The following is a 24,043-nucleotide window of genomic DNA, read 5'->3' on the forward strand; positions in this document are numbered from 1 at the left end:
CTTCATGTGAACTGACCCACTTCACAAAAGCTCAGGCTTCACTTATAAGTCTAAACTAAAGAGCAAATTGTTCTTTTGCCTGTGCACATAACCAAAACGATACTAAATACAGTTGGATTATCCGTCTCTGGAGTATCTCTCGGCTCTCCCTGCCGCCTTTCCTCGAGCCTGAGTAGCCAGCATCTAATCTATAAACTATACTGCTGAATCTCAACCTTCCCACACTAGTCAGAAAGATCTTTAAAGAAAAAAAACAAGTCTGATGTGTAATTTCCTTACTTAAAAACCCTTAAGGCCCAAAGTAAACACTAAAGTTTTATCACATCCTACATAATCTGGTCTCAGCCTACCTCTCTAGGCTCATTTCATGCTATTCTTTCCCTGTTCTATTCACTCCGACCCTGCTGAACTCTGAGCTCCTGGACTATTCTGCGCTCTTCTGCACCTCCAGGATACCCTATACTGTCACCTCTACCAGGGATTACGTTTTTCTTCTCTCCCTGTCAAGCTAACTGCTTCTTGGTATTTCTGCCTCACTAAAATATAAGCTCCTTGGGGAAATCCTCCTGGGTTTAACAAACTGGTTGATGGTACCTTTTATTATACTCCCAAAGTATAGCATGTTTCTTCGGGATGACTCTGTACACTGATAAGTATTCAGCCTCAGTGCTTCCCGTATGCACTGTGTGCTTCCCGTATGCACTGTGCACTTCCTGAGGGCAGGACTGTGTCTGTTTTCTTAGTCACAACAGTCCCAGAGCCTGGCACTGGGACTGATTCCAAATGAAGGTGTACTGTGTGCAGCACACACTGCAGCTCCACAGTGCGCTGATTCCAAACAAAGGTTTCTAAAACAGCTCTGATCTTTCATTATTCCCCTAACCTCATCAATTGTCCTCACTGCCTACTACCTTAAGAATACTATACTTCTCCCTACTTTACTGTCACTTCACATGCACTCTGAACTTCTATAGCTGTCCTTATTCCCTTCATCTGAAAGCCCAACTTTATTAAAGTCCATCACATTTTTAAAAACACTTCTACAACCTCCTCAAATTCTTTCCTGATCTATTCCCCAACGGAGATATGACTCTGTCCTCTGAACACCTATAATATTGACAATTTTTTCATAGTAATCGGTTCTATTTTATCCCACCCTTGGACTACAAATTCGTGAAAGCATTAAGTGTATCTTACTCAGCAGTTAAATTTCTGTACAAGATAAAAAGTGCCTTGCACTAGTAGGTACCCAATAAAATACTTGTTACTGAACTTGAGAAACGCAGCTCCCAACTTTTAGATTTAGACAAGTTTCCAGTTAAGCTGAGGTCAAGTTCATTGTTAATTTTAATAAATGCTTTAGAATCTGCCAGCTGCTATAAATATAAAGACCAGAACTCATTACCTGCTTTGAGCATCTGTCTTCTCTAGCTTTTCCTGAAGTTGAATCCAGTCAATCAATGCTTTGAAATCTCTTACATAGTTATCCAGCATCATCAGCACCTCCTAATTCAAAACAAACAACAAACATTAGATTCCATTCTGAAACTAAAGAGTTTCAAGAAAAAAAATTTTAGAGTAAAGGACTTAGGAATTAATAACTTTTACACTAATACTCCTCACTGAGGAAGCAGCAAAGCCTACTGATATCTGGGGAGGTGGGGTTATTTTCATTCTGTTTGGTAAGAAATTAGTGAAGCTCACAGTCTAAAGACTAAGAGATGGTATTGATACTCCTCCTCAAGACTTTCTCAACTGAATATTCTTTTAATCTTTTTATTGCTATATTTAATAAACAGAAAAGTACATGAAACATGTACTGATAAATTATTTCAAAGTAAGGACTCATGCAACCACCATCCAAGGCAAAAAATTTAACACTATCAGTCTCTAATAACAGTTCCCTGATGTCCCCCTCCAAATCACTGTTCCAAAGTAACCACTGCTTTGACTTCTAATAGTTTTATTTTGCCTGATTTTGAAATTCATAAAATGAACTCATAGACTATGTATTATTTTGTGGTTTCTGTCGTATATTTGTTTATCTGATTCATCCATATTGCAGAATGTACCTGCCATTCACTTACTGTCATATTCCAAGGTCACTACTGAACAGTATTCTATTAACATTTATTTACCCAATTTACAGTTTATCAAAATTTATTGGTTGGTATTTATTTTAATATTTATTTACCTAATATTTATACAATTTAATGTTGATGCACATTGAAGTAATTTCCAAATTTGGGATATTACAAGTTAAATGCTATTACTCATGTACATGTTCACTGCACATATGTATTATTTCTGCTGAGTGTATGATCAAGAGTGTAATTGCTGAGTCACAGAGTAAGCCTATGTTCCGCTTGCATATATAGTAACAAACTGTTTTCCGAAGTGGTTGCCACACCCAGCAGCAGTGTATGTGAACACTACTTGTTGCACACCCTCATCTATACCTGGAATTGTCCATTCTGGGTCTTCTTTTTGTGTTTTTAACCTGAGCCATTCTGGCTGATGGGGCTGTAATGGTTTCATTTTGGTTTTAGTATGTGTTTCTCTGATTTAACAATTCTCAGCACTTTTTCATATGCTTATTGCCCAACCTCTTTTTGTACAGTGCTTATTCAAGATTCATCCTGTTTTTCTATTGTCTTTCTCTTTCTGATGTGCAGAAGAATTTCTTTTGGATATGTGCCTATTGTTGATTATATGTGCAGCACATATAAGCTCGCCTTTTCACTCTCCTAATGGAATGGAATCTTTTGATGAACAGAAATTCCAAATTTAAGGTGGTCTAATTTACGACTGTTTTATGTAAAGACTGATATTATTTGTGTCATTTTTAAGTATTCTTTTCCTATCACAAGGTAAGGAAGATTTCTCCAAAATTATCTTTTAAAGCATGGGTCTGTTTCTAGAGTATCTCTTCTGTTACATTGGTCTATTCTTATACCAGTAGTAAATTATCATGCATTGCTACAGCTCTAAAATAAATCTCAAAACCCAGTAAATTCTCCAACTTTATCTTTGACCTCAAAGTTGTCGAGGCTAATTTCAGCCCTATTAGCATTTCCATACAAATTTTCAAATCAGCTTGTCAACTTCTCAAGGGTAAAAAAAAATAGAATCTTAATTGCATTTGCATTGATTTTATAGATGAACTGAAAGAAAACTGAAATTCTTATAACATTGTTTTTCTAGTCTTTACAGACCTATAGCTCTATATATTTATCTTACTCACTGTGTCTCAATAATGTATTGTATTTTTCTGTGTAGAGGTCTTACATATCTTTTGCTAGACTCAAGACTAAATAAATGGTAGTTGCTTTAAATTTTTTTTCAGTTAATGTTGATTTTCCTGGATCTCCTAAGTGTGTTTGTGTGTGTGTGTGTGTGTGTATACATACATATATATGTGATCTGTGAATAATGACATACTTATTTTTCTCCATAAGTCTCATATCTTTTATGTCTTATTCTCTTATTCCTGTGCTGGCACAAGGCTGAAAAGAAATAAAGACAGTGGCCTATCTTGTCTCATTCATAATTTCAGAAGGAAAGCTCTCAACATCTCACCATTAAGCTTGATGTTTACTCTAGAATTTTTGGAAGATTCCTTATATCACAAAGGATGTTCCCTTTTATTCTCAGTTTACTAGTTTTATCATGAATGGGTGCTGAATTTCACAAAGTATTTTTCCAAAATCACTGACATGATCATATGATTTTTCATCTTCACTCATCTAATCTGGTAAATAACATTAATTTAATATTCAAATGTTAAAGGAACACTGCAGGACTGCAAAGAACCTAACTTGATTGTAATGTACTGTCCAATTGTCAAATCACTAGATTCAATACATTGTTATCTGGTTTAGGACTTATGCATCTGTACTTCAGTGTTGCCTATATTTTCCTTTCTCGTAAGAGTTTTGGTTATCAAGGTTATGCTAAAAGGAATTCTCTATTTTTCTATGTTCTAGAAGATTTTGCATGATACAGGCTTTTTTTTCCTCAATTTTTTATTGAAATATAATTCACAGACTATAAAATTCACCATTTTAAATTATGCAATTCAGAGCTGTGCATCATATATACACAGAATTATGCAACTAATTCTAAAACATTTTCATCATTCCACGAAAGAAATCTTTAGAAGTCACTCCCCATTTTCCATTCTCCCCAGTCTTTGGAAAGCACTGATCAACCTTCTATATCTATGGACTGGCCTGTTCTGGACATTTCATATAAACAGAATCATATGATATGTGGTCTTTAGAGGCGGTTTCTTTTAGTTAGCATAATGTTTTCATGAGAAATGCTGAGTTGGATGAAGCACAAGCTGGAAGATTGCCAGGAGAAATAACAATAACCTCAGATATGCAGATGACACCACCCTTATGGCAGAAAGTGAAGAAGAACTAAAAAGCCTCTTGATCAAAGTGAAAGAGGAGGGTGAAAAGTTGGCTTAAAGCTCAACATTCAGAAAACTAAGATCATGGCATCCAGTCCCACCACTTCATGGCAAATAGATGGGGAAACAATGGAAACAGTGGCTAACTTTAACTTTTTGGGCTCCAAAATCACTGCAGATGGTGACTATAGCCATGAAATTAAAAGACGCTTACTCCTTGGAAGGAAAGTTATGACCAACCTAGACAGCATATTAAAAAGCAGAGACATTACTTTACCAACAAAGGTCTGTCTCATCAAGGTTATGGTTTTTCCAGTAGTCATGTATGGATGTGAGAGCTAGACTAAAAAAGAAGGCTGAGCGCTGAAGAATTGATGCTTTTGAACGGTGGTGTTGGAGAAGACTTTTGAGAATCCCTTAAACTGCAAGGAGATCCAACCAGTCCTAAAGGAGATCAGTCCTGGGTGTTCATTGGAAGGACTGATGCTGAAGCTGAAACTCCAATACTTTGACCACTTGATACGAAGAGCTGACTCATTTGAAATGACCCTGATGCTGGGAAAGATTGAAGGCAGGAGAAGAAGGGGACGACAGAGGATGAGATGGTTGGGTGGCATCACTGACTCAATGGAGATGAGTTTGAGGCTCTGGGAGTTGGTGATGGACAGGGAGGCCTGGTGTGCTGTGGTCCATGGGGTCACAAAGAGTCGGACACGATTGAGCAACTGAACTGAACTGAATGTTTTCAAGGCTCATCTACCTGGTAGCATGCATCTGAACTCCATTTCTTTCTATAACTAAATAACTGTGTAAACACAACTTCTTTCATTCACTTTCAGTTGATGCATATTTAGGCTGTTCTCACTTTTTGCCTATTATGAATGCTGCTGCTGTGAACATTCATGTACAAGTTTTTATGTGAACACATGTTTCTAATTCTCTTGGGTGTATAAATGGAAGTGGATTTCCTGGGCCATATGGTAACTCTAACATTTAACATTAACTACCAAAATTTTTTCCACAGTAGCTGTACCATTTTACATTGCCACTAGCAATACGAGAGGGTTGCATCTTCTTCAATCCTTACCAACATTTGCTATTTTCTGACTTCTTGACTCTAGTCAACCTAATGACAGTAAAGTGATACTGTTGTTTTTATTTGATTTTCCCAGATAACTAAAAATGTTGAGCACATAGTCATGTATTTATTGACATTTGTATATCATCTATGCAAAAGTGTCTATTCAAATTCTTGGTTCATTTTTTAACTGGGCTATTTGTCTTTTTTATTTTTGGACTGCAGGAATTTTTCATATATTCTGTATATTAGACTTACCAGACATATGGTTTGAAAATATTTTCTCTCATTCTGTGAGCTATCGTTTCACTTGTGAGTGTCCTAATAACACATATAAGTTTTAAATTTAGATGAAGTTCAATTTACATATTTTTTATTTGGTTACTTGTGCCCTGGGCATAATATTTGAGAAAGTATTGCCTATTTCAAGGTTACAAAGATTTACATCTATGTTTTCTTCAAAGTTTTATAGTTTTAGTTCTTACCTTTAGGTCTTTGATCCATTTTCAGCTAAATTGTGCATATGGTGTGAGGTAGGGACCCAAATTTCATTCTTTGTGTGTGGATATCTAGTCATCCCAGCAACGTTTGCTGAAAGGTGATTCTTTCCCCATGAAATACTCTCCACACCCTTGTCAAAAAAACAGTGACCAGGGCTTCCCTGTTGGCGTACTTGCCAATGCAGGAGACATGGGGTCGATCCTTGGTCCTAGAGGATCCCACAGGCAGTGGAGCAACTAAGCCCCTGGGCCACAACTATTGAGCCTGTGCTCTAGAGCCCAGGAGCTGCAACTACTGAAACCTGTGCATCACGGAGCTCTTCCCTTCTCACAATGAGAGAAGCCACTACAGTGAGAAGGCTTCACGCTGTAACGAGAGTAGCTCCCACTTACTGCCACTACAGAAAAGTCTGCTCGGCAACAAAGAACCAGAATAGCCCAAATAAATAAATAAATAAAAACATTCTAACAAAAAAAGTGGCCACAGATGTTACAGATTTACTCCAAGATCTCTATGTCTATTCTTAGATACAGATTTATATGCCTATCCTTATACTGGCAACTCATCATTTTTATTATTAGAGCTTTGGAGTAAGCTTGAACTCAGGAAGTGTGGGTCCTCCAACTCACTCAAATTTTACCAACTGTTCCACTACTGTACTTTTGTTGTCGCTGTTCAGTCACTAAGTCATGTCTGACTCTTTGTGACGCCATGGACTGCAGCACACCAGGCTTTCCTGTCCTCCACTACCTCCCGGAGTTTGCTCAAATTCAAGTCCACTGTGGAGAAGGCAATGGCAACCCACTCCAGTACTCTTGCCTGGAAAATCCCTGGTAGGCTGCAGTCCATGGGGTCTGCAAAGAGCTGGACACAACTGAGTGTCTTCACTTTCACTTTTTTTTTTTTTTTTAAAAACCATGTTTTTCTTTTAATTGACACAGTTTCCTCTCTTGCCTCGCACTCTGGTAATGATTAGGTCCCCACCTCTCAGGAGCACTGCATCCGAACAAGCTGAGACAGAACCAGTGTGAACGCGGTCCCAGAGCAGAGCTTTTCACTTACAAAGGGATTCACTCAGAGTCCAAAGCTCTGCTTTCTAACCGCAGAAAACCTGGAGCTCAAGGCAAAACTGGAAACCAGAAGGAACCAGAAACGAAGCATACTGCCTCCTCAAATACTCGAGGGCTGATCGTCTCACCTCTGCTACAAGGAATGGCCCCACTCCAGCATTTGTAAGGGAAAACGTTCTGTTTCTATTTCACTTTCCAACTGGGTATAAAATCTACTAAAAGGAACACGAAGAATCAAAACAAATCAGCTCACTCACAAGAGTCACTCCCAGATAGTGATTTCTGGTTGCTGAGATGATTCAGCACGTTATTTCCAAGTGGCAAAATTCACGACAATCTGAGGACTCAAAAGTGGCAGCGATATTCACCAACAGGTTTGTGTGAGACACACATACACACAACCCCGTTTTTCAGTGTATATACGGCAAAGGGCCAAGACCCCAATCAGCACAATAACTTATTTTGTACATTACAGTGCACAGAACAGAGGGAAAAGACACTTTCTTGGAGACGTTCGTCTGGGCTCTGAAGGCGGCTGGAGCCCAGTGCCCCAGCCATCATTAGCTCGACGCCGCCTCCTCTTTGGTTGCACTGGCCTCGGAGGCAGCTGCTTCCTGTAAGGGGTCTGCTGGCTTCTCCTCCTCCTCCTCCTCCTCCTCTTCCTGGGGGTAGAGGTCTGGGTACTTCTGCATGCACTCCTGCATGGCCCGGAACTGGTCCACACAGTCCGACCCCTTGACATCCTCCTTGCTGTAGTGGAAGCAGGAAAAGGCTGCCTTGAACTGTTCCCCGCACGGGCCACTGGCCATCCCCCCAAGGCATGGGCAGTTCCAGTTGATGTCTCCGTTTGGCAGGATCAGTCCATGCTCCTCGTACGGATCATTGGGGTCGTCGGCCACCAGCTCTGCGTTGCTTGGAGTCTCGTGGTCTTCTTTGGTCACAAATATGATTCGATCCTTCCTTCTCTTTACAAGACTGGACAACTGGGCCTGGAGGGTTTGGGTGTCGGCTCAGGGACAGTTCGTGGTTGCGCGGGGAGGCCCTCGGACCGCGGCCTGGAGACTTCCTTCCTGCCGGCAGTAGGCCATGATGCAGCCCGGCACTCCGACCTCGCGGCGATCGCGGCGGCGGCCTCACGCCGTGACCTCTCCGCGGCGGGGCGGGCGGCTCGGAGGCCCGCGCGGACCCGCCCCCCAGGCCTGCCCGCCGCGCGCCTGCCTCGGCGCTTCCAGTTCGGCGCTCTCCTTCACTTTCACTTTTCACTCTCATGCATTGGAGAAGGAAATGGCAAGTCACTCCATTGTTCTTGCCTGGAGAATCCCAGGGATGGTGGAGCCTGGTGGGCTGCCATCTATGGGGTCGCAGAGTCGGACACAACTGAAGCGACAGCCGCAGCAGCAGCATGTCCACTGAGTCAATGATGCCATCCAACCATCTCAGCCTCTGTTGCCCCCTTCTTCTCCTGCCCTAAATCTCCCAATGAGTCAGCTCTTTGCATCAGGTGGCCAAAGTATTGGAACTTCAATTTAAGCATCAGTCCTTCCAATGAATATTCGGGACTGATTTCCTTTAGGATTGACTAGTTTTATCTCCTTCCTAAACAAGGGACTCTCAAGAGTCTTCTCCAGGACTACAGCTTTGAAAGCATCAATTCTTCAGTGCTTGGCCTTCCTGAGGGTCCAAATCTCACATCTGTAAATGACTACTGGAAAAACCATAGCTTTGACTAGATGGACCTTTCTTGGCAAAGTGATCTCTGCTTTTCAATACGCTGTCTAGGTTTGTCATAGCTTTTCTTCCAAGAAGCAAGTATCTTTTAAATTTTGTGCCTGCAGTAGCCAACCACAGTGATTTTCGAGCCCAAGAAAATAAAGTCTGTCACTGTTTCCATTTATCCCCCACCCATTTACCGTGAAGTGATGGGACTGGATGCCATGATCTTCATTTTTTGAATGCTGAGTTTTAACCCAGCTTTTCACTCTACTCTTTCACCTTCATAAAAAAAAAAAAAAAACTCTTTAGTTCCTTTTCATTTTCTGCCATTAAGGTAGTGTCATCTGCATAATATCTGAGGTTATTGATATTTCTCCCTCAATCTTGATTCCAGCTTGTGAGCCATCTAGCCTGGCATTTCATGTGATGTATTCTGTATATAAGTTAAATAAGCAGGGTGGCTTTACAGAAGAAAAATAAACTAATCCAAGGTCCTACTGAGAATCATGCTTGTACTTAACTGTCCTGTCTTCTTCATTCTTTTACTGCTCTTCCTCAGGCATTCATGACCTCATACTTCTAAAGAACATAGGCAGTTATTTTGTAATATGTCAATCAATTTAAGGTCAAATTAAATGAATTATCAGAAACACCACATTAGTGATGCTGTGGTCTTCTCAGTGCCTAATATAAAGAGGCACCCACTATGTATATGTCCTATTACTAATGATAATAAATCTGATAATCTGATAAGTGGTATCTAACAACTCCCCACTTAAACTTCCTATTTTTGTCTGTACTTAAAAACTATCTTTTAGGGAGATATTCTGTAACTATAAATATCGTGTTCTTCAACAAATTTCACTAAGATCCATTGGTGATTATTGCCTGGATAAATTATTATAACAATTGGTAAATGATGGCTTTCTAAATCCATCATTCCTTCTACATTTATTACTTAGCATTCTATTATAGAAAAGGTGCTTTCTCTTCTCCCTTACTTGACTATTTATTAATTTACTTATTCATAATAGTATGGATTCACCAATTTCTATATTCTTGAATGATCCATTACTATCATTGTTTAATACTCAAATTGTCCCAGATTTGGCAAATGGGAAGTTGTTGATGCTGGCTCTTATGTATTTCTGACATGCTACCACTGCATCAGATTATTTCCTACTTTCTGTCACAAAAAGATTTTTCAGGCTCATCTTGTATTTTCCCTGCCCCTGCCCTGGAATCAGCTATTTCTTTAAGCAGCTCAGGTTCTTTTCACTGGAGAATGATATATTGACCTAAATGATGTAAATACCTAAAGATCAGGTGTTTAATGTGCTCACTGATACTGGTGTGTCAGTGCTTGACAGTGCTCCCAGTTGCTGTTGCTGTTCAGTTGCTCTCTTGTGGACTTGCTCAAACTCATGCCCATTGAGGGGTGACCCATCTAGTCATCTCATCCTCTCTCACCCCCTTCTCCTCCTGCCCTCAATCTTTCCTAGCATCAGGGTCTTTTCCAATTAGTCAGCTCTTCGATTCAAGTGGCCAAAGTATTGAAACTTCAGCTTAAACATCAGTCCTTGCAATGAATATTTAGGGCTGATTTCCTTCAGGATTGATTGGTTTCATCTCCCTGCTGTCTAAGGGACACTCACGAGTCTTCTCCAACACCACAGTTTGAAAGCATCAATTTTTCTGCACTCAGACTTATTTATGGTCCAGCTCTCACATCCATACATGACTATGGGAAAAACCATAGCTTTGATGAGATGGATCTTAGTCAGCAAACTGATGTCTCTGCTTTTTAATACACTGTCTAGGTTTTGTCATAGCTTTTCTTCCAAGGAGCAAGTGTCTTTTAATTTCATGCCTGCAGTCACTGTCCACAGTGATTTTGGAGCCCAAGAAAGTAAAATCTGTCACTGTCCCCACTTTTTCCCATCTATTTGCCATGAAGTGATGGGAATGGATGGCCATGATCTTTGTTTTTTGAATGCTGAGTTTTAAACCAGTTTTTCACTGTCCTCTTTTACCCTCATCAAGACGCTCTTTAGTTCTTCGCTTTCTGCCACTAAAGTGGTATTATCTGCATATCTAAGTTTATTAATATTTCTCCCCACACTCTTGATTCCAGCTTATGCGTAATCCAGCCTAGCATTATGCATGATGTACTCTACCTCAGATGTGCAGATGACACCACCCTTATGGCAGAAAGTGAAGAGGAACTAAAAAGCCTCTTGATGAAAAGTGAAAGAGGAGAGTGAAAAAGTTGGCTTGAAGCTCAACATTCAGAAAACTAGGATCATGGCATTTGGTCTCATCGCTTCATGGCAAGTAGATGGGGAAACAGTAGACACAGTGTCAGACTTCATTTTTTGGGGCTCCAAAATCACTGCAGGTTGTGACTGCAGCCATGAAATTAAAAGACACTTACTCTTTGGAAGGAAAGTTATGACCAACCTAGATAGCATATTAAAAAGCAGAGACACTACTTTGCCAACTAAGGTCCATCTAGTCAAGGTTATGGTTTTCCCAGTGGTCATGTATGGGTGTGAGATTTGGACTGTGAAGAAAGCTAAGTGCCAAAACATTGATGCTTTTGAACTGTGGTGTTGGAGAAGACACTTGAGAGTCCCTTGGACTGCAAGGAGATCCAACCAGTCCATCCTAAAGGAGATCAGTCCTGGGTGTTCATTGGAAGGACTGATGCTGAAGCTGAACCGCCAGTACTTTGGCCACCTCATGCGAAGAGTTGACTCACTGGAAAAGACCCTGATGCTGGGAGGGATTGGGGGCAGGAGGAGAAGGGGACGACAGAGGATGAGATGGCTGGACGGCATCACCGACTTGATGGACATGAGTTTGAGTAAACTCCGGGAGTTGGTAATGGATAGGGAGGCCTGGCATGCTGCGATTCATGGGGTCGCAAAGAGTCGGACACGACTGAGCGACTGAACTGAACTGAACTGAACTCTGCAGATAAGTAAATAAGCAGGGTAACAATATACAGCCTTAATGTACTCCTTTCCTAATTTTGAACCAGTCCCATTCTAACTGTTGCTTCTTGTCCTGCATACAGGTTTCTCAGGAGGCAGGGAAGGTGGTCTCATATTCCCATCTCTTTAAGATTTTTCCAATTTGTTGTGATTCACACATCCAAAGGCTTTAGTGTAGTCAATGAAGCAAAAGCAGACAGTAGAAAAACAAATATACACATACACATGCACACACATACACATGAACACATCTACACCTATTTCTGTATCTAGCTGTATATAGGTATTTAAAAAGGAAACGTAAGTTCATACCAATGCTTCCAAATTCAATCAATCACCTATTTGTTGTTGTTGTTCAGTCACTAAGCAGCGTCTGACTCTTTGTGACACCATGAACGGCAACATGCCAGGTTTCCCTGTTTTTCACTTTCTTCCTGAGTTTGCTCAAATTCATGTCCATAGAGTCAGTGACGCTATCTAACCATCTCATCTTCTGTCTTGCCCTTCTCCTCTTGCCATCAATCTTTCCCAGTATCAGGGTCTTTTCCAGTGAGTCGGCTCTTCACATCAATCACCTTAGTTCATTCTAACTTCTCCCTTTCCATATTGGTAAATCCTTTCTCTGAAAATTTGAAATTTTATTCCCTTTATATTCAAAATCTTAACTTATTTTCTTAATATTTCTTATGCAACCAACCCACATCTGCCAGCTACTTCTAATCCCTGTTTTTTTAAATGAGGTGGGAGAACAAGAGAACAGAGAAGGAGCTCTTGTATTTTTAATGTTCTATAGGACCTGCAGTCAGTTACCTTTTTCATATCTGATAGTAATGTTAGAAGTAATATTATCTTTTTCATCACTGATACTAGTTTCCATACTTTCTAATTTCTTTTCTTGATTAACCACAGCAGCAGCTTCTGACTTTGATGATGATGTCTGATGCATGACAGTTCTATTTGATTAATTTCTACTCTTTATCATTTTCTTCCTTCTAATGTCTTTGGGTTTAGCCTACTTTTCCCCCCAACTTCTTGAGCTGGATATTCTGATCACTGGCTTTCAGACTTTATTATATTCCAGAAATTATATGCATTTTAGCACTATAAAGTTTCCTTCAGATATGACTTAGGCTCCATCTCACATATATTATTTTTGTTATTCAGTTCAAAATATTTCCTAATTTCTACTATAATTTTTTCTCTGACCAATAAATTACTCAGATTATTATTGCTGAGGCTTCCCCCTAAGGATTTCTGTCTTTTCCTGGATCATGCTCCTATTATTCTTCTGCTTAAGAATTCTTCACCTTCCCTAAGCTGTCTGTAGATTTATTATTTATCACCTAGCTCTTCCAGTTATCCTCAGAGATATGAAAAGTCCCTCTACCTAAACATTTTTACCAGTGTATGATAAAAGAAATACAGGGCTTTTGATAAAGAAATACAGGGTATGCTCATCCAATATACAGATGAAATAAATCCACCATAGACAAAAGAATTTAAAAAATATGTTCACTTGCCACACGTGGTTATCAAGTACATTAAAGGTAGCTACTCTGAACTTAGACTCTGACCAAAAAGAAAGAATATAAAATTTCTTAATAATAATGATCACAGTAAAAAAATAATAATATTCATACTCATTACATGTTGAAATAATTTTTGATGTATTGGGTTAAATTTAAAATATTATGTAAGTTATTTTCATATGTTTCTTTTTGCCTTTTTAATGTAACAAGCAGGAAATTTAGAAGTACATATGGGGCTTATGTTATATTTCTATTGGGCAGCATGGACAAGCTATAGTAATGTGGCAAATCTAAAAAGATGAGCTTTTTTAAATGATAAGTTTCTGATTCTACCCTTTGATCCAGTACAAGTAAAAAGGCAGAGGTGGGTTTTAAAACACATGACACATATAAAAAAGACTGTAATTTTACTTGACACTAAACTCAAGTTGAGTAAATAGTTTGCTGAGACAGAGGAAAAAGTGAATATGGCCTCACACTTCAATAATACAATTATAATAGCAACTATGAAAAGGCTGGGGTCTGATCAGCATAAGGTAAAATGAGACCACTTCCTCTGTGGGTTTTCTGTCTGTATGAAACATTTTTTTACTGCTAACTAGAATTTGCACTCTCTTTCTAGTTTGGGGAATTGGGTTGTTGCACAGATATAAAAGGAAAAGATCCTCCTGCTCTCTATTACTTGACAGTTAAGCACAGTAGTATGATTGGAACTTAACCAATCAGACTCACTTACCTGGGACTCTGAATCTCAAGCAAGCAAGGCAAAGATAAAGAGGAAATGGTGGTATTTTAAAAAAGAGCAATACATCCTAGCCAGATGTTTCTCTGCAAAACCTCCCTGATTTCTGCCTATTTTCTAACCCTGATTCATGGGTTTTAGTATCAAATCTGTGACCTATCCTCTCAAAGAATTATTTTTTCTATTTAATCAGCTAGAGTCTAATTCTGTTGCTAGCTACTTGTTAGCCACTAAGCCATGGTAAGCACAATTTAAGGAGGATAGATAGATAAAGTAGAACACAATAAACCAAGTGTGATAATAAGGAAGATTTTAACATCACATCATAGTAGGAACTACAGTAAGAATTGGATGACTAGGCTTAAAGACTAATGGGATGGTATGATAGACATCTTCACATAAGAGAGGCTGTCATAAAAGGGATTATATTATTTCCACATAAATACAAGTTATAGAACAAACAATGCTCAGTGAAAATGACAGATTCTCACCTGCCAGAGCTGTCTCAAAAAAAGAATTAGTTACCAGAGGGAATATGGTCAAGGGTAACTGTATAACGGGCAGATGGATTAGACAACGCTACTAACAGTTCTAAGATTCTATGATTTACTCACCAAAATCAAATTTGTTAGAAACCCACTATGTGTCAAAACACTGAATCAATGAAATTCAAACCACAAGAGAGAGGTATTCAGTGATTTGAAACATTGATAGCATGCCAGCAAATGCTGCTCTTTAGCCTGAGTGAATTAAACAGAAGATTATTCCCTCAGATGTCCAATGTAACATTTATCAGTGGTACTTTCTGACAGAAATTAATTATAATTTACAATCCCTCTTAAAGGAAATTTCTACCCTCTCCAGTCTTGTTTAGAAATTTTTATTCTAAAAAATGGGCTGAATAAGTTAAAACTATTAGTGACAAAAGATGTTAAATAATGGGTAAATTTCAGAGGATTATCTAATGAATGAAGAAGTCACATAGTCTATAGTCAGTCACTTCATTTTCAAGATAACACCGAGTTTAATGATCTGGTTGTGAACACAGCACAGAACACAAGCCCCACTGCATTGACTCCTGGCCCACTGCTCTTTCTGCTAAGTCATACCTCCAAGATGTTCTATACCAGCAGCGAGAAAAATAAAAGGAAGAGAAGATAGGAATGAAAAAAGTTACTAGCAAATCCATTAACAAGAGCATGCTTCCCTCCAGTGTTTTTCATCAACACTTTTTATATTTACTACTAAACTGAAGCTTTCTGAAGTCAAATTCAAAAAATAATAATAATGGTTAGTCTTTTAAATAATCTTTAATTCTGCTAACATATATGTGAAATCATCAGTTTAAAAAGAAATATATTTGGAAAAGTAAATGTCTAAAATTTTACCAGCATTTCTAAGGCAAATGATACAAAGCTGAATATATCAAAGGCCATTATAATTATGCATGATGTAAAACCAGTTTCCATAATACGGGTTACCTGCATTCTGTTTATCAGATACAGCATTTGCACTGACACTCAGCCTCCAATAACAAAATACATTTCAAACTGACTGGATTTCACAGGAATCACTTCTAATTCAGTTTATCTGCACTCTAATTTTCCTCTTTAGAAAATCCAAAATCACATTGCTGTGACACTACATTCTACTCATCTCGCAAAGACTTTTTTCTTAGCACTGACTAGTTTTACATGAGAGTGGCAATGAAAATTTTACACAAGAAAGATTTAAAAGCATAAGCCACTAAGATCCACTCCATGTCTGACAAAAGAGAATTGATGTCAAGTTTAGCTATGTGCAGACATTGCTTAATTGGCCATAGTTGCCATTTAAATGCATATGACAAAGAACTTTAAAGTGTATTCACTTTACCACTATCATACTACTCTCATCTTACTGTAAAGACATGCCAGTCTCACTTTACTATAAAAGGCAACTTTCCAATTCTCCCAGAAGATGACTATCAGAAAATGACAGTCAGCTATAAAAACGGTTATTTGTTTTAAAAATATATTACTTTTCCATAATAAAGTATTAGACTCACGGTTTAGTATCAGTGGGCCTCAAAGACCTCAAAAACACTTTCACTTACAAATGTTTTAAACATACAGGTACACTTTGGAAACCAGACCCAAGACTAAAAAATATATGCCAAGTTATTCATAAATGAAATATAGTACCAACCTCACTTTAGTCATAAAAGTTATATTCCACTTTAAAAGACTCTCCTGACACAGAAGTACTGTTTATTTTCTTTCTAAGGTAATCTTATTGCCAAATCACTGGTAATGAAAGTTTTCTATGATCAGGAAAAGGAAAATTGTAAAAATTTAGTTGACTTCCTTTTCTCAATGTTACTAATACAATTCAAATTCTTTAATTGAATTCATTAACTTAAGCGACCTACTTTAGGGCACAGAAAGATTTAATTCAGAATAATTTCCTTTGAAAGTTTTCTAGTGATTTCCCTTTTCACTGAAAGAAAAAAAGAAGAAGAAACCCTCTAAAAGGCAAGAATATAAGCAGCTATATTTCTGATACAAGTTGGCACAGAGAAAGTACATTTGGTGGCTTAAACAACCTATTTTAAGGAATGTTTAGCTCACTGTTATCAGAAATGATCAGAGCGGTACCATGCAGCTGTAACCTGAGTCATGTTTTACGAACAAGGGAATACAAACAAGACAAGCAGCTGGAGCAGCCTCACAGTCACTGATGCACATCCTTCTCCTTACAGCTATGAAGGCTATTTTGTTAAGCAGGATGAAACAGAACAAAAGTGGCTCTGAAAGTAATGTTATAGGCATTCAGATAACTACATATGGATGTACAGCTAAAATTACCAATTAGTTTACCAATTGGCTGCAACGAATTCGATTGGTTTGTAACTAATTCTAGTTACTGGCGCACAGCAGGATGGTTGGCGCCATCCCTTTGTCCTCCTGACACGCAATACTAGGTGCGCAGACCCCTGGGCCCAGACATCAATATGGCCCTCCAACTCAGCTGCAGGAATGGTACAGTGGTGCACCTCTGTGATGATGGAAAAGTGGAAATAACCATCACAGGAGAAGTCAGGGACGAAGGGGCTCTTACAAAAAGCAAATGCTTTACAAAAAGTGAAACAAGTTCTAAAAAGCATTATTTTTTTAAAACTGCTAATCTAATGTTTAAAAAAGAAATCATCTGAAAGCAAAATGGCAAGTAAATCACTTTCAAAACTGTCAAATAATAGTATTCAGCCAGTTATCTTCATTCCTTTATCATTCACCTCTTTCCAATATCTCCCCGTAATTCTCAATATAAGCAAGCTGGAAAAAGAATACATACAAAATAGATTCAACAAATAAAAGCCTACCAAATGAAAATTTGCTAATGAAAAGTGTTCTCCTATAATTTAATCCTTACCAGAATCTTTTTGGATAAATAAAATTTGCAATTGCCTGGGAAGTGATACAAATACGTTGCTTCAGTGACTAACGAATTTTTAATCTCAACTCATTTGGAAGTTTCTGGACTAGATGCTCTTATGCCATTTCCCATTATGAAAACCGAGAGACCTATTGTGACTAAGCATAAGTAGACAAAAACGCTCAAAAAATTATTATAATGCTCAAAATCAACATTGTTGTTGCTGTTCAATCGTGTTTGACTCTTTGCAATGCCATAGACTGCAACGCACTAGGCTTCCGTGTCCTTCACCATCTCCCTGAGATTGCTCAAACTCAAGTCCATCGAGTCGATGACATCATCAAACCATCTCGTCCTCTGTTGTCCCCTTCTCCTGTCTTCAACTTTTCCCAACATCAGGGTCTTTTCCAGTGACCTGGCTCTTCACATCAGATGGCCAAAGTATTGGCACTTCAGCATCAGCATCAGTCTTTGCAATGAATATTCAGGGTTGATTTCCTTTGGGATTGACTGGTTTGATCGTGCAGTCCAAGGAACTCTCAAGAGTATTCTCCAACACCACAATTTGAAAGCATCAATTCTTTGGCATCCAGCTTTTCTTATGGTACAACTCTCATATCCATACATGACTAATGGAAAAACCATAGTTTTGACTATATGAACCTCTGTCAACAAAGTCATGTTTCTGCTTTTTAATACGCTGTCTAGGATTGTCATAGCTTTTCTTCCAAGAAGCAAGCATCTTTTAATTTCATAGCTGCAGTCAGCATCTGCAGTGACTTTGGAGCCCAAAAAAATAAAGTCTGTCACTGTTTCAACTTTTTCCCCATCTATTTGCCATGAAGTGATGGGACCGGATGTCATGACCTTTGTTTTCTGAATGCTGAGTTTTAAACCAGATTTTCACTTTTCTCTTTTACCTTCATTAAATGGCTCTTCAATTCGTCTTCACTTTCTGCCATTAGGGTGGTGTCATCTGAATATCTGAGTTCATGCTGGTTTCTCCCAGCAATCCTGATTCCAACTTGAGCTTCAATCAGCCCGGCATTTCGCATGATGTACTCTGAATATAAGTTAAACAAGTAGGTTGATAATATACAGCTTTGATGTACTCTTTTCCCAACTTTGAACCAGTCTGTTGTTCTATGTCCGGTTCTAACTGTTGCTTCTTGACCTCCATACAGGTTTTTCAGAAGGCAGGTAAGGTGGTCTGGTATTCCTATCTCTTTAAGAATTTTCCACAGTTTGTTGTGATCCACACAGTCAAAGGCTTTAGCACAGTCAGTAAAGCAGAAGTAGATGTTTTTCTGGAACCCCCTTGCTTTTCCTATTATCCAGCGAATGTTGGCAATTTGATCTCTGGTTCCTCTGTTTTTTCTAAATCCAGCTTGTACACCTAGAAGTTCTCAGTTCATGTACTGTTAAAATCTGGCTTGAAGGATTTTGAGCATTCCCTTGCTAACTATGTTCTAATATAAAATAAAAAGTTTAAAATTAAATTAAATTGAAAAAAATACAACACATATAATTAATAAGAAGACACTAAAATGTGTAAAGCAAAAATTCCCAGAAATTCAAAGAGATATTGAAGAAATTGCAATAGTAGTGGGAAACTAAAATATTTCAGTGCCTGAGAGTTCAAGGACATTAAAAAAACAAGCTAATAATTTATAGTTGTAAATAGTAACTTTAAAAATATAAACATCAATTTTTATCTATAGAGAATCCACTCTATCTACTCCTATCTTGTCCAAAGGATATTTGCAAATACTTAACTTCTTTACTTTCTCCACATCTATCAGGCTTCTGTGATAGCCATTTCTTTTCCTATGAAACTTCAGTTCCATGGTCCACTACTCCAACTATTCCCTTAACCTCTTCAATCCTTTACTTAATGAAATTCCACTGAATCTACCTAAAAAATACCAACCCATAATTAATTCATCTACTCACCATCTTTGGGCATTTTTAGCAAGTGACTGAATGCTAGTAAGTATTCAGTCAGGGTAGAGGGGAATCACATAACTGTGTAGATGTGTCTTTACCCCAACAATGTATGTAGCCTCATTGCTTCACACAGACATTTAACATCTATTTACAGAGTATTTACTGTGTTCCAGTTCCAGTTTCAAGACAGTGTGGTTTCTGTCTTCTGGGAGCTTAATGTCTAGTAAGGGAGACAGATATGAAAACAACAAAATAAACAATTACACAGTTTCAACTGTGATAAAATGTTTCTAGAGAAAGTATGCTCTGAGAGTATAGTCAGGCCATACGTGCCCAAGCAGAACCCATGGATATCCAGGGCTGAATGTAATACATCATTTTATAAAAGGGGCATGAGCATCCGTGGATATTGGTATCCACATGGCAAGGGTAGGAGAGGTGTCTTGGAACCAATCCCATGCAGACACTGAGTGTGAACTCTATATTAGCAAGGGACCTGATTTAGTCTGAAACATGATAAGCTCCCCTGAGAAAGTGACACTTAAATTGAAACCTATACTAGGAATGGGAGTTAGGTAAAAGGGATGGGGGAGGTGAAGAGGTGCTGGGCAAGAAGAATGAGAAGTATCTTGGCAAAAAAATCAGAATGTAGGAAGGTCTGAAGACTTGCGAGTACCTGGCATGTTTGAGTAATAGAAAGAAGGCTGGTTTAAATTAGGCAGAAGGGAGGAGAGAAGAGTGGTGTGAAATGAGGTTTACACAAATCAACTCACTCAAGATTTGAAGGTCATGCTGGAGATTTTAATGCACAGAGCAAAGGGAAACTTTTGAGGAGCTATAATGAAAGAAATCAGAGCTCATATTTTTTTTTTTTTAAGTATCAGTTTGCCTATTGTATAGAGAATGGATTGGAAGGATGCAGGGAGTTCTGCTAAAAAATTTTAATTGTGATCCAGGGACTTTACTAATATAATGGCAGGTTGGACTAGAATGGTAGCAGTAGAGAATAAGAGAAGTGGACAGATTGGAAAGATTTAGGAGCTAACATTCAAAGAGTATTAAAAAGCAGAGACATTACTTTGCCAACAAAGGTCCATCTAGTCAAAGCTATGGGTTTTCCAGTATGGATGTGAGAGTTGGACTATAAAGAAAATTGAGCCCCAAAGAATTGATGCTTTTGAACTGTGGTGCTGGAGAAAACTCTTGAGAGTCCCTTAGACAGCAAGGAGATAAAACCAGTCCATCCTAAAGGAAATGAGTCCTGAATATTCATTGGAAGAACTGATGCTGGAGTTGAAACTCTAATACTTTGGCCACCTGATGCAAAGAACTGACTCACTGGAAAAGACCCTGATGCTGGGAAAGGTTGAAGTCAGGAGGAGAAGGGGACAACAGAGAATGAGATGGTTGGATGGCATTACCAACTCAATGGACATGAGTCTAAGTAAGCTCCAGGAGTTGGTGATGGACACGGAAGCCTGGTGTGCTGCAGTCCATTGGGTCGCCAAGAGTTGGACATGACTGAACAACTGAACTGAACTGAACTCAAAGAGGTCCATTCATTGGACAGTGGCTAGGGTGGGGTGAAGGGAGGAAGATGGAGGGACTCCCTGCCAATTCAGGGAAGAAAAATATATCTCCAGGTTTAGGGTAGAGGGAGTCATCATGAACTTGTTTCTATATACATCAGTTTGACATGCTTATGAAATATCCAAGTGGAGATGCCAACTAGGCTAGCTGAATATACAAGTCTGAAAATCAGAAGAAAGGTATAGGCTAGAGATATAAATTTAAGAAATCATCAGGAAATCAACAATAAATTAAGCCATGGCATGGAGAAAACACAGAGGGAGAAACTAATAGTGCGAATAAGACAAGCCTTAATGAATTCCCGAAAGCTAAAGGTAAGGTGGAGAAGGAAAAGCCAACAAAAGAAAGCAGAGGCAGCAACCAACAAAGAAAGAAGAAAACTAGCAGTGGTGGTTCTATAAAAGCCAAAGGAGAGAGTGCTGTAAGGGGAGTGGTCACAGTGTGAAATGCTACTCAGAGGTCAAGGGAGGGACTGAAAAACATCCACTGGGCTGACCAACACGGAGTGACTTTAATAAGAGTTTCACAGGAGCTCTGATAGGAGAAGACTCTAATCAGGAAAACTGAACATACAAGAAAGAGAAGAATTTCCAGTCTCAACTGTGACCGCCAAGGTTTCTAGGCAACCCTGTGGCTTCCAAAAGTCTGCCCTTTCATTCTCCATCACAGTTATTTCAGCTCTTTCCACCCTCTTCCAACACCACACCTTCTACTTCTTGAAAATATAAAAGGGCAAAGAACCCCTCAAATGGAATTTCAAATTCTTATCACAAGTTTCTGCCTTGATCCCATCTGTTCTTACCCCTCTTGAATGCCAAGCTTTATCTCAACTGCAGTCACGCTTAACCTATGTACCACTCCTACTTCTTCCATGGCCTCTGGGACATTCCTGTTTTCTTATATACTTCCTGCTTCTATAATGATTCTTCTCTGTCCTGGATCTATATTCCCCTATCTTCATCTGTGACTTCTCCTTTCATATAACTATAAAATTTATTTTCTTTTTATAGTATGTTATACTTTTCTAAGCATTTTCTCATACCTCATTTTGATCCTGACTTAACTTGTTGAAATGAGAAGTCTCAACTATTGAGATATAAACATAGAATACTTTTATCGTTTTCCACAAATAACTAGCTACTCAGTTGAATCCTAAACCTGCTGAGTATGCTCAGTGAAATCCACAATTTTTCAGTCACATTCAATTATCAAAGTTTGATTTTTAAATCCTATCTTCAGACAACCTGCCTATTGTTGTCTGACAACCTAGCGCAAGTGAGAACTAGATGGCCTTTATCAGAGGCCTGTGGTGGGGAAAAACATGGCTTATTTTCACGGAGTCTTTCCCCTCTTCCTCCTCTGTACCCCTTAACACTATCCTACATTCACAAACTTATGTCCCTGCCATAAGTGGCAGTTATGGGAACAGAGCAATATTCCACTTACCAGATATTAGTGATGGATCTTCAAACAGTCATCAGCCCATTAGCCCATCAGACTAAGATTATGCTGACCAACAAGAGTCAAGTGCTGCCAGGCAGAGATGAGTCCCTAATCATCTCTGGAACAATGTGAAGTGAGTAGTCCCTACTGATCTCCTGCAGTACATGGTAATTTCTGCACAAGGAGCATTCGTGGTTCTCTAGGCAGTGGTCAGGCTCACCCTGGCTCCCTTGCCCAAAGCAAGATCTGCCTCAACTCCATCAGACTTTGGTATATTCTACTGATACCTAACCAAGTATCCTCACAGGAAGTCCCTATTACTCCAACAACCTCACCAATGTCTAAAATCCTTCCCTCACAGAAATCATCAGATGCACTGGGGGTCCTCTTTACTCGATCAGTGACAGTCCCATCCTAACTCCTTCCAAAGAAAGCTTACTACCCTGAAGTCCCTCTAAGCCCAGCTGGCATGAGCTACTCCAGCAAGCTTGTTATGCTACGAAATCTCTAAGGGAGATGCAGATACCAGTCTCTATATTCTACAGGGCCCCCAGTACCCCAGAGCCATACATCCAGTTCCCCGCAGGTTGAAATGGAAAACAAGGAGTGGAGACTACACCCCAACAATATGATTTTCCTTAAAAATATTTTTCTTAAAACATAAAGTTTTACATGCTAATAGTTAACAATATTAATTGTGACAAACAAAGCATAAACTTGGATGATTTCAATCACTGTTCATTCTGAAACTTGTTTCTGTTGAGTCATATTTTTAAGTTAGTCTAAAACATATTTGGCGGTTTCCAATTTTACAGGAAACACAGCTATTGTTTCAACATATAACTTTGCTTTGACTCTTCATATGTTTCAAAGGTTAAATAATGAATTCCAGGATTTTTAACCATGTTCACTATAGAAACAGAAGCTGCCTCTGTAATCTTTCTATAAAGATGTATCATCCTGATTTTTCTCAAAATAATTTTCTTTAGTATAAATACAGCATATAGTTTGTATCTACTAAAAGGCCAGGCTTTCTAGTGAATTTTCAGAGACAGATTATGCTATGTGTCTGTTTAACATCCTATTACAAACACAAGGTTATCTAAAATTAGAAAACACACCTTACAACGACATCCTAATCCCACCCAGAGTTGTTTACGGTTAGCCATCAATCTCACTTTCCCCTCACCAAAGCTGATGAGGAGAGTGACAAGTTTCTCAATAGAAAAGGGGCAATGTCCAATTAAAGACATTAAACATGAAACCAAAGAATGTGAAAATCTCACTAATGCCACCTACAGTACCAATGGAGAATGCAGCCAAGAGAGATCTTTAAATAAATTGTGTGTGTGTGTGTGTGTGTGTGTGTGTGTGCCTAAGCTTTAATTTCTCGCCTAGGACTATATATCAAGACAATTTTCTACCAAATCTTGCACAGAATATAAAAGCACACAATTAGGTAACTCAAACAACAACAAGGGTAATCTTAAAAAATCAAAACAAAGAAAAACCTGATGCATTCACAGAAGTCAACTGTAGAATAGTGGCTGCAAGTGATAGGGGAAATAGGGAGATGCTGGTAAAGGGTACAGACTTTCAGTTT

The 24,043-nt window shown here is 38.7% G+C and overlaps 1 protein-coding gene and 1 pseudogene across 2 annotated transcripts in view; both read right to left on the minus strand.

The window, feature by feature from the left end:
- SCAPER (S-phase cyclin A associated protein in the ER) overlaps window positions 1–24,043 on the minus strand; it is a 398,005-nt gene that overhangs the window by 313,888 nt on the left and 60,074 nt on the right. For both annotated transcript variants that reach the window (XM_065906683.1, XM_065906682.1), the window contains exon 6: window positions 1,406–1,506. In XM_065906683.1, coding sequence (XP_065762755.1) covers window positions 1,406–1,506 — 101 coding nt within the window. The remainder of the gene's footprint in view (window positions 1–1,405; window positions 1,507–24,043) is intronic.
- Window positions 6,912–8,335, minus strand: LOC136147462 (mitochondrial intermembrane space import and assembly protein 40 pseudogene; annotated as a pseudogene).

Source organism: Muntiacus reevesi, chromosome 15 (genome assembly GCF_963930625.1).
Source record: "Muntiacus reevesi chromosome 15, mMunRee1.1, whole genome shotgun sequence".
Classification (NCBI taxonomy): Eukaryota; Metazoa; Chordata; class Mammalia; order Artiodactyla; family Cervidae; genus Muntiacus; species Muntiacus reevesi.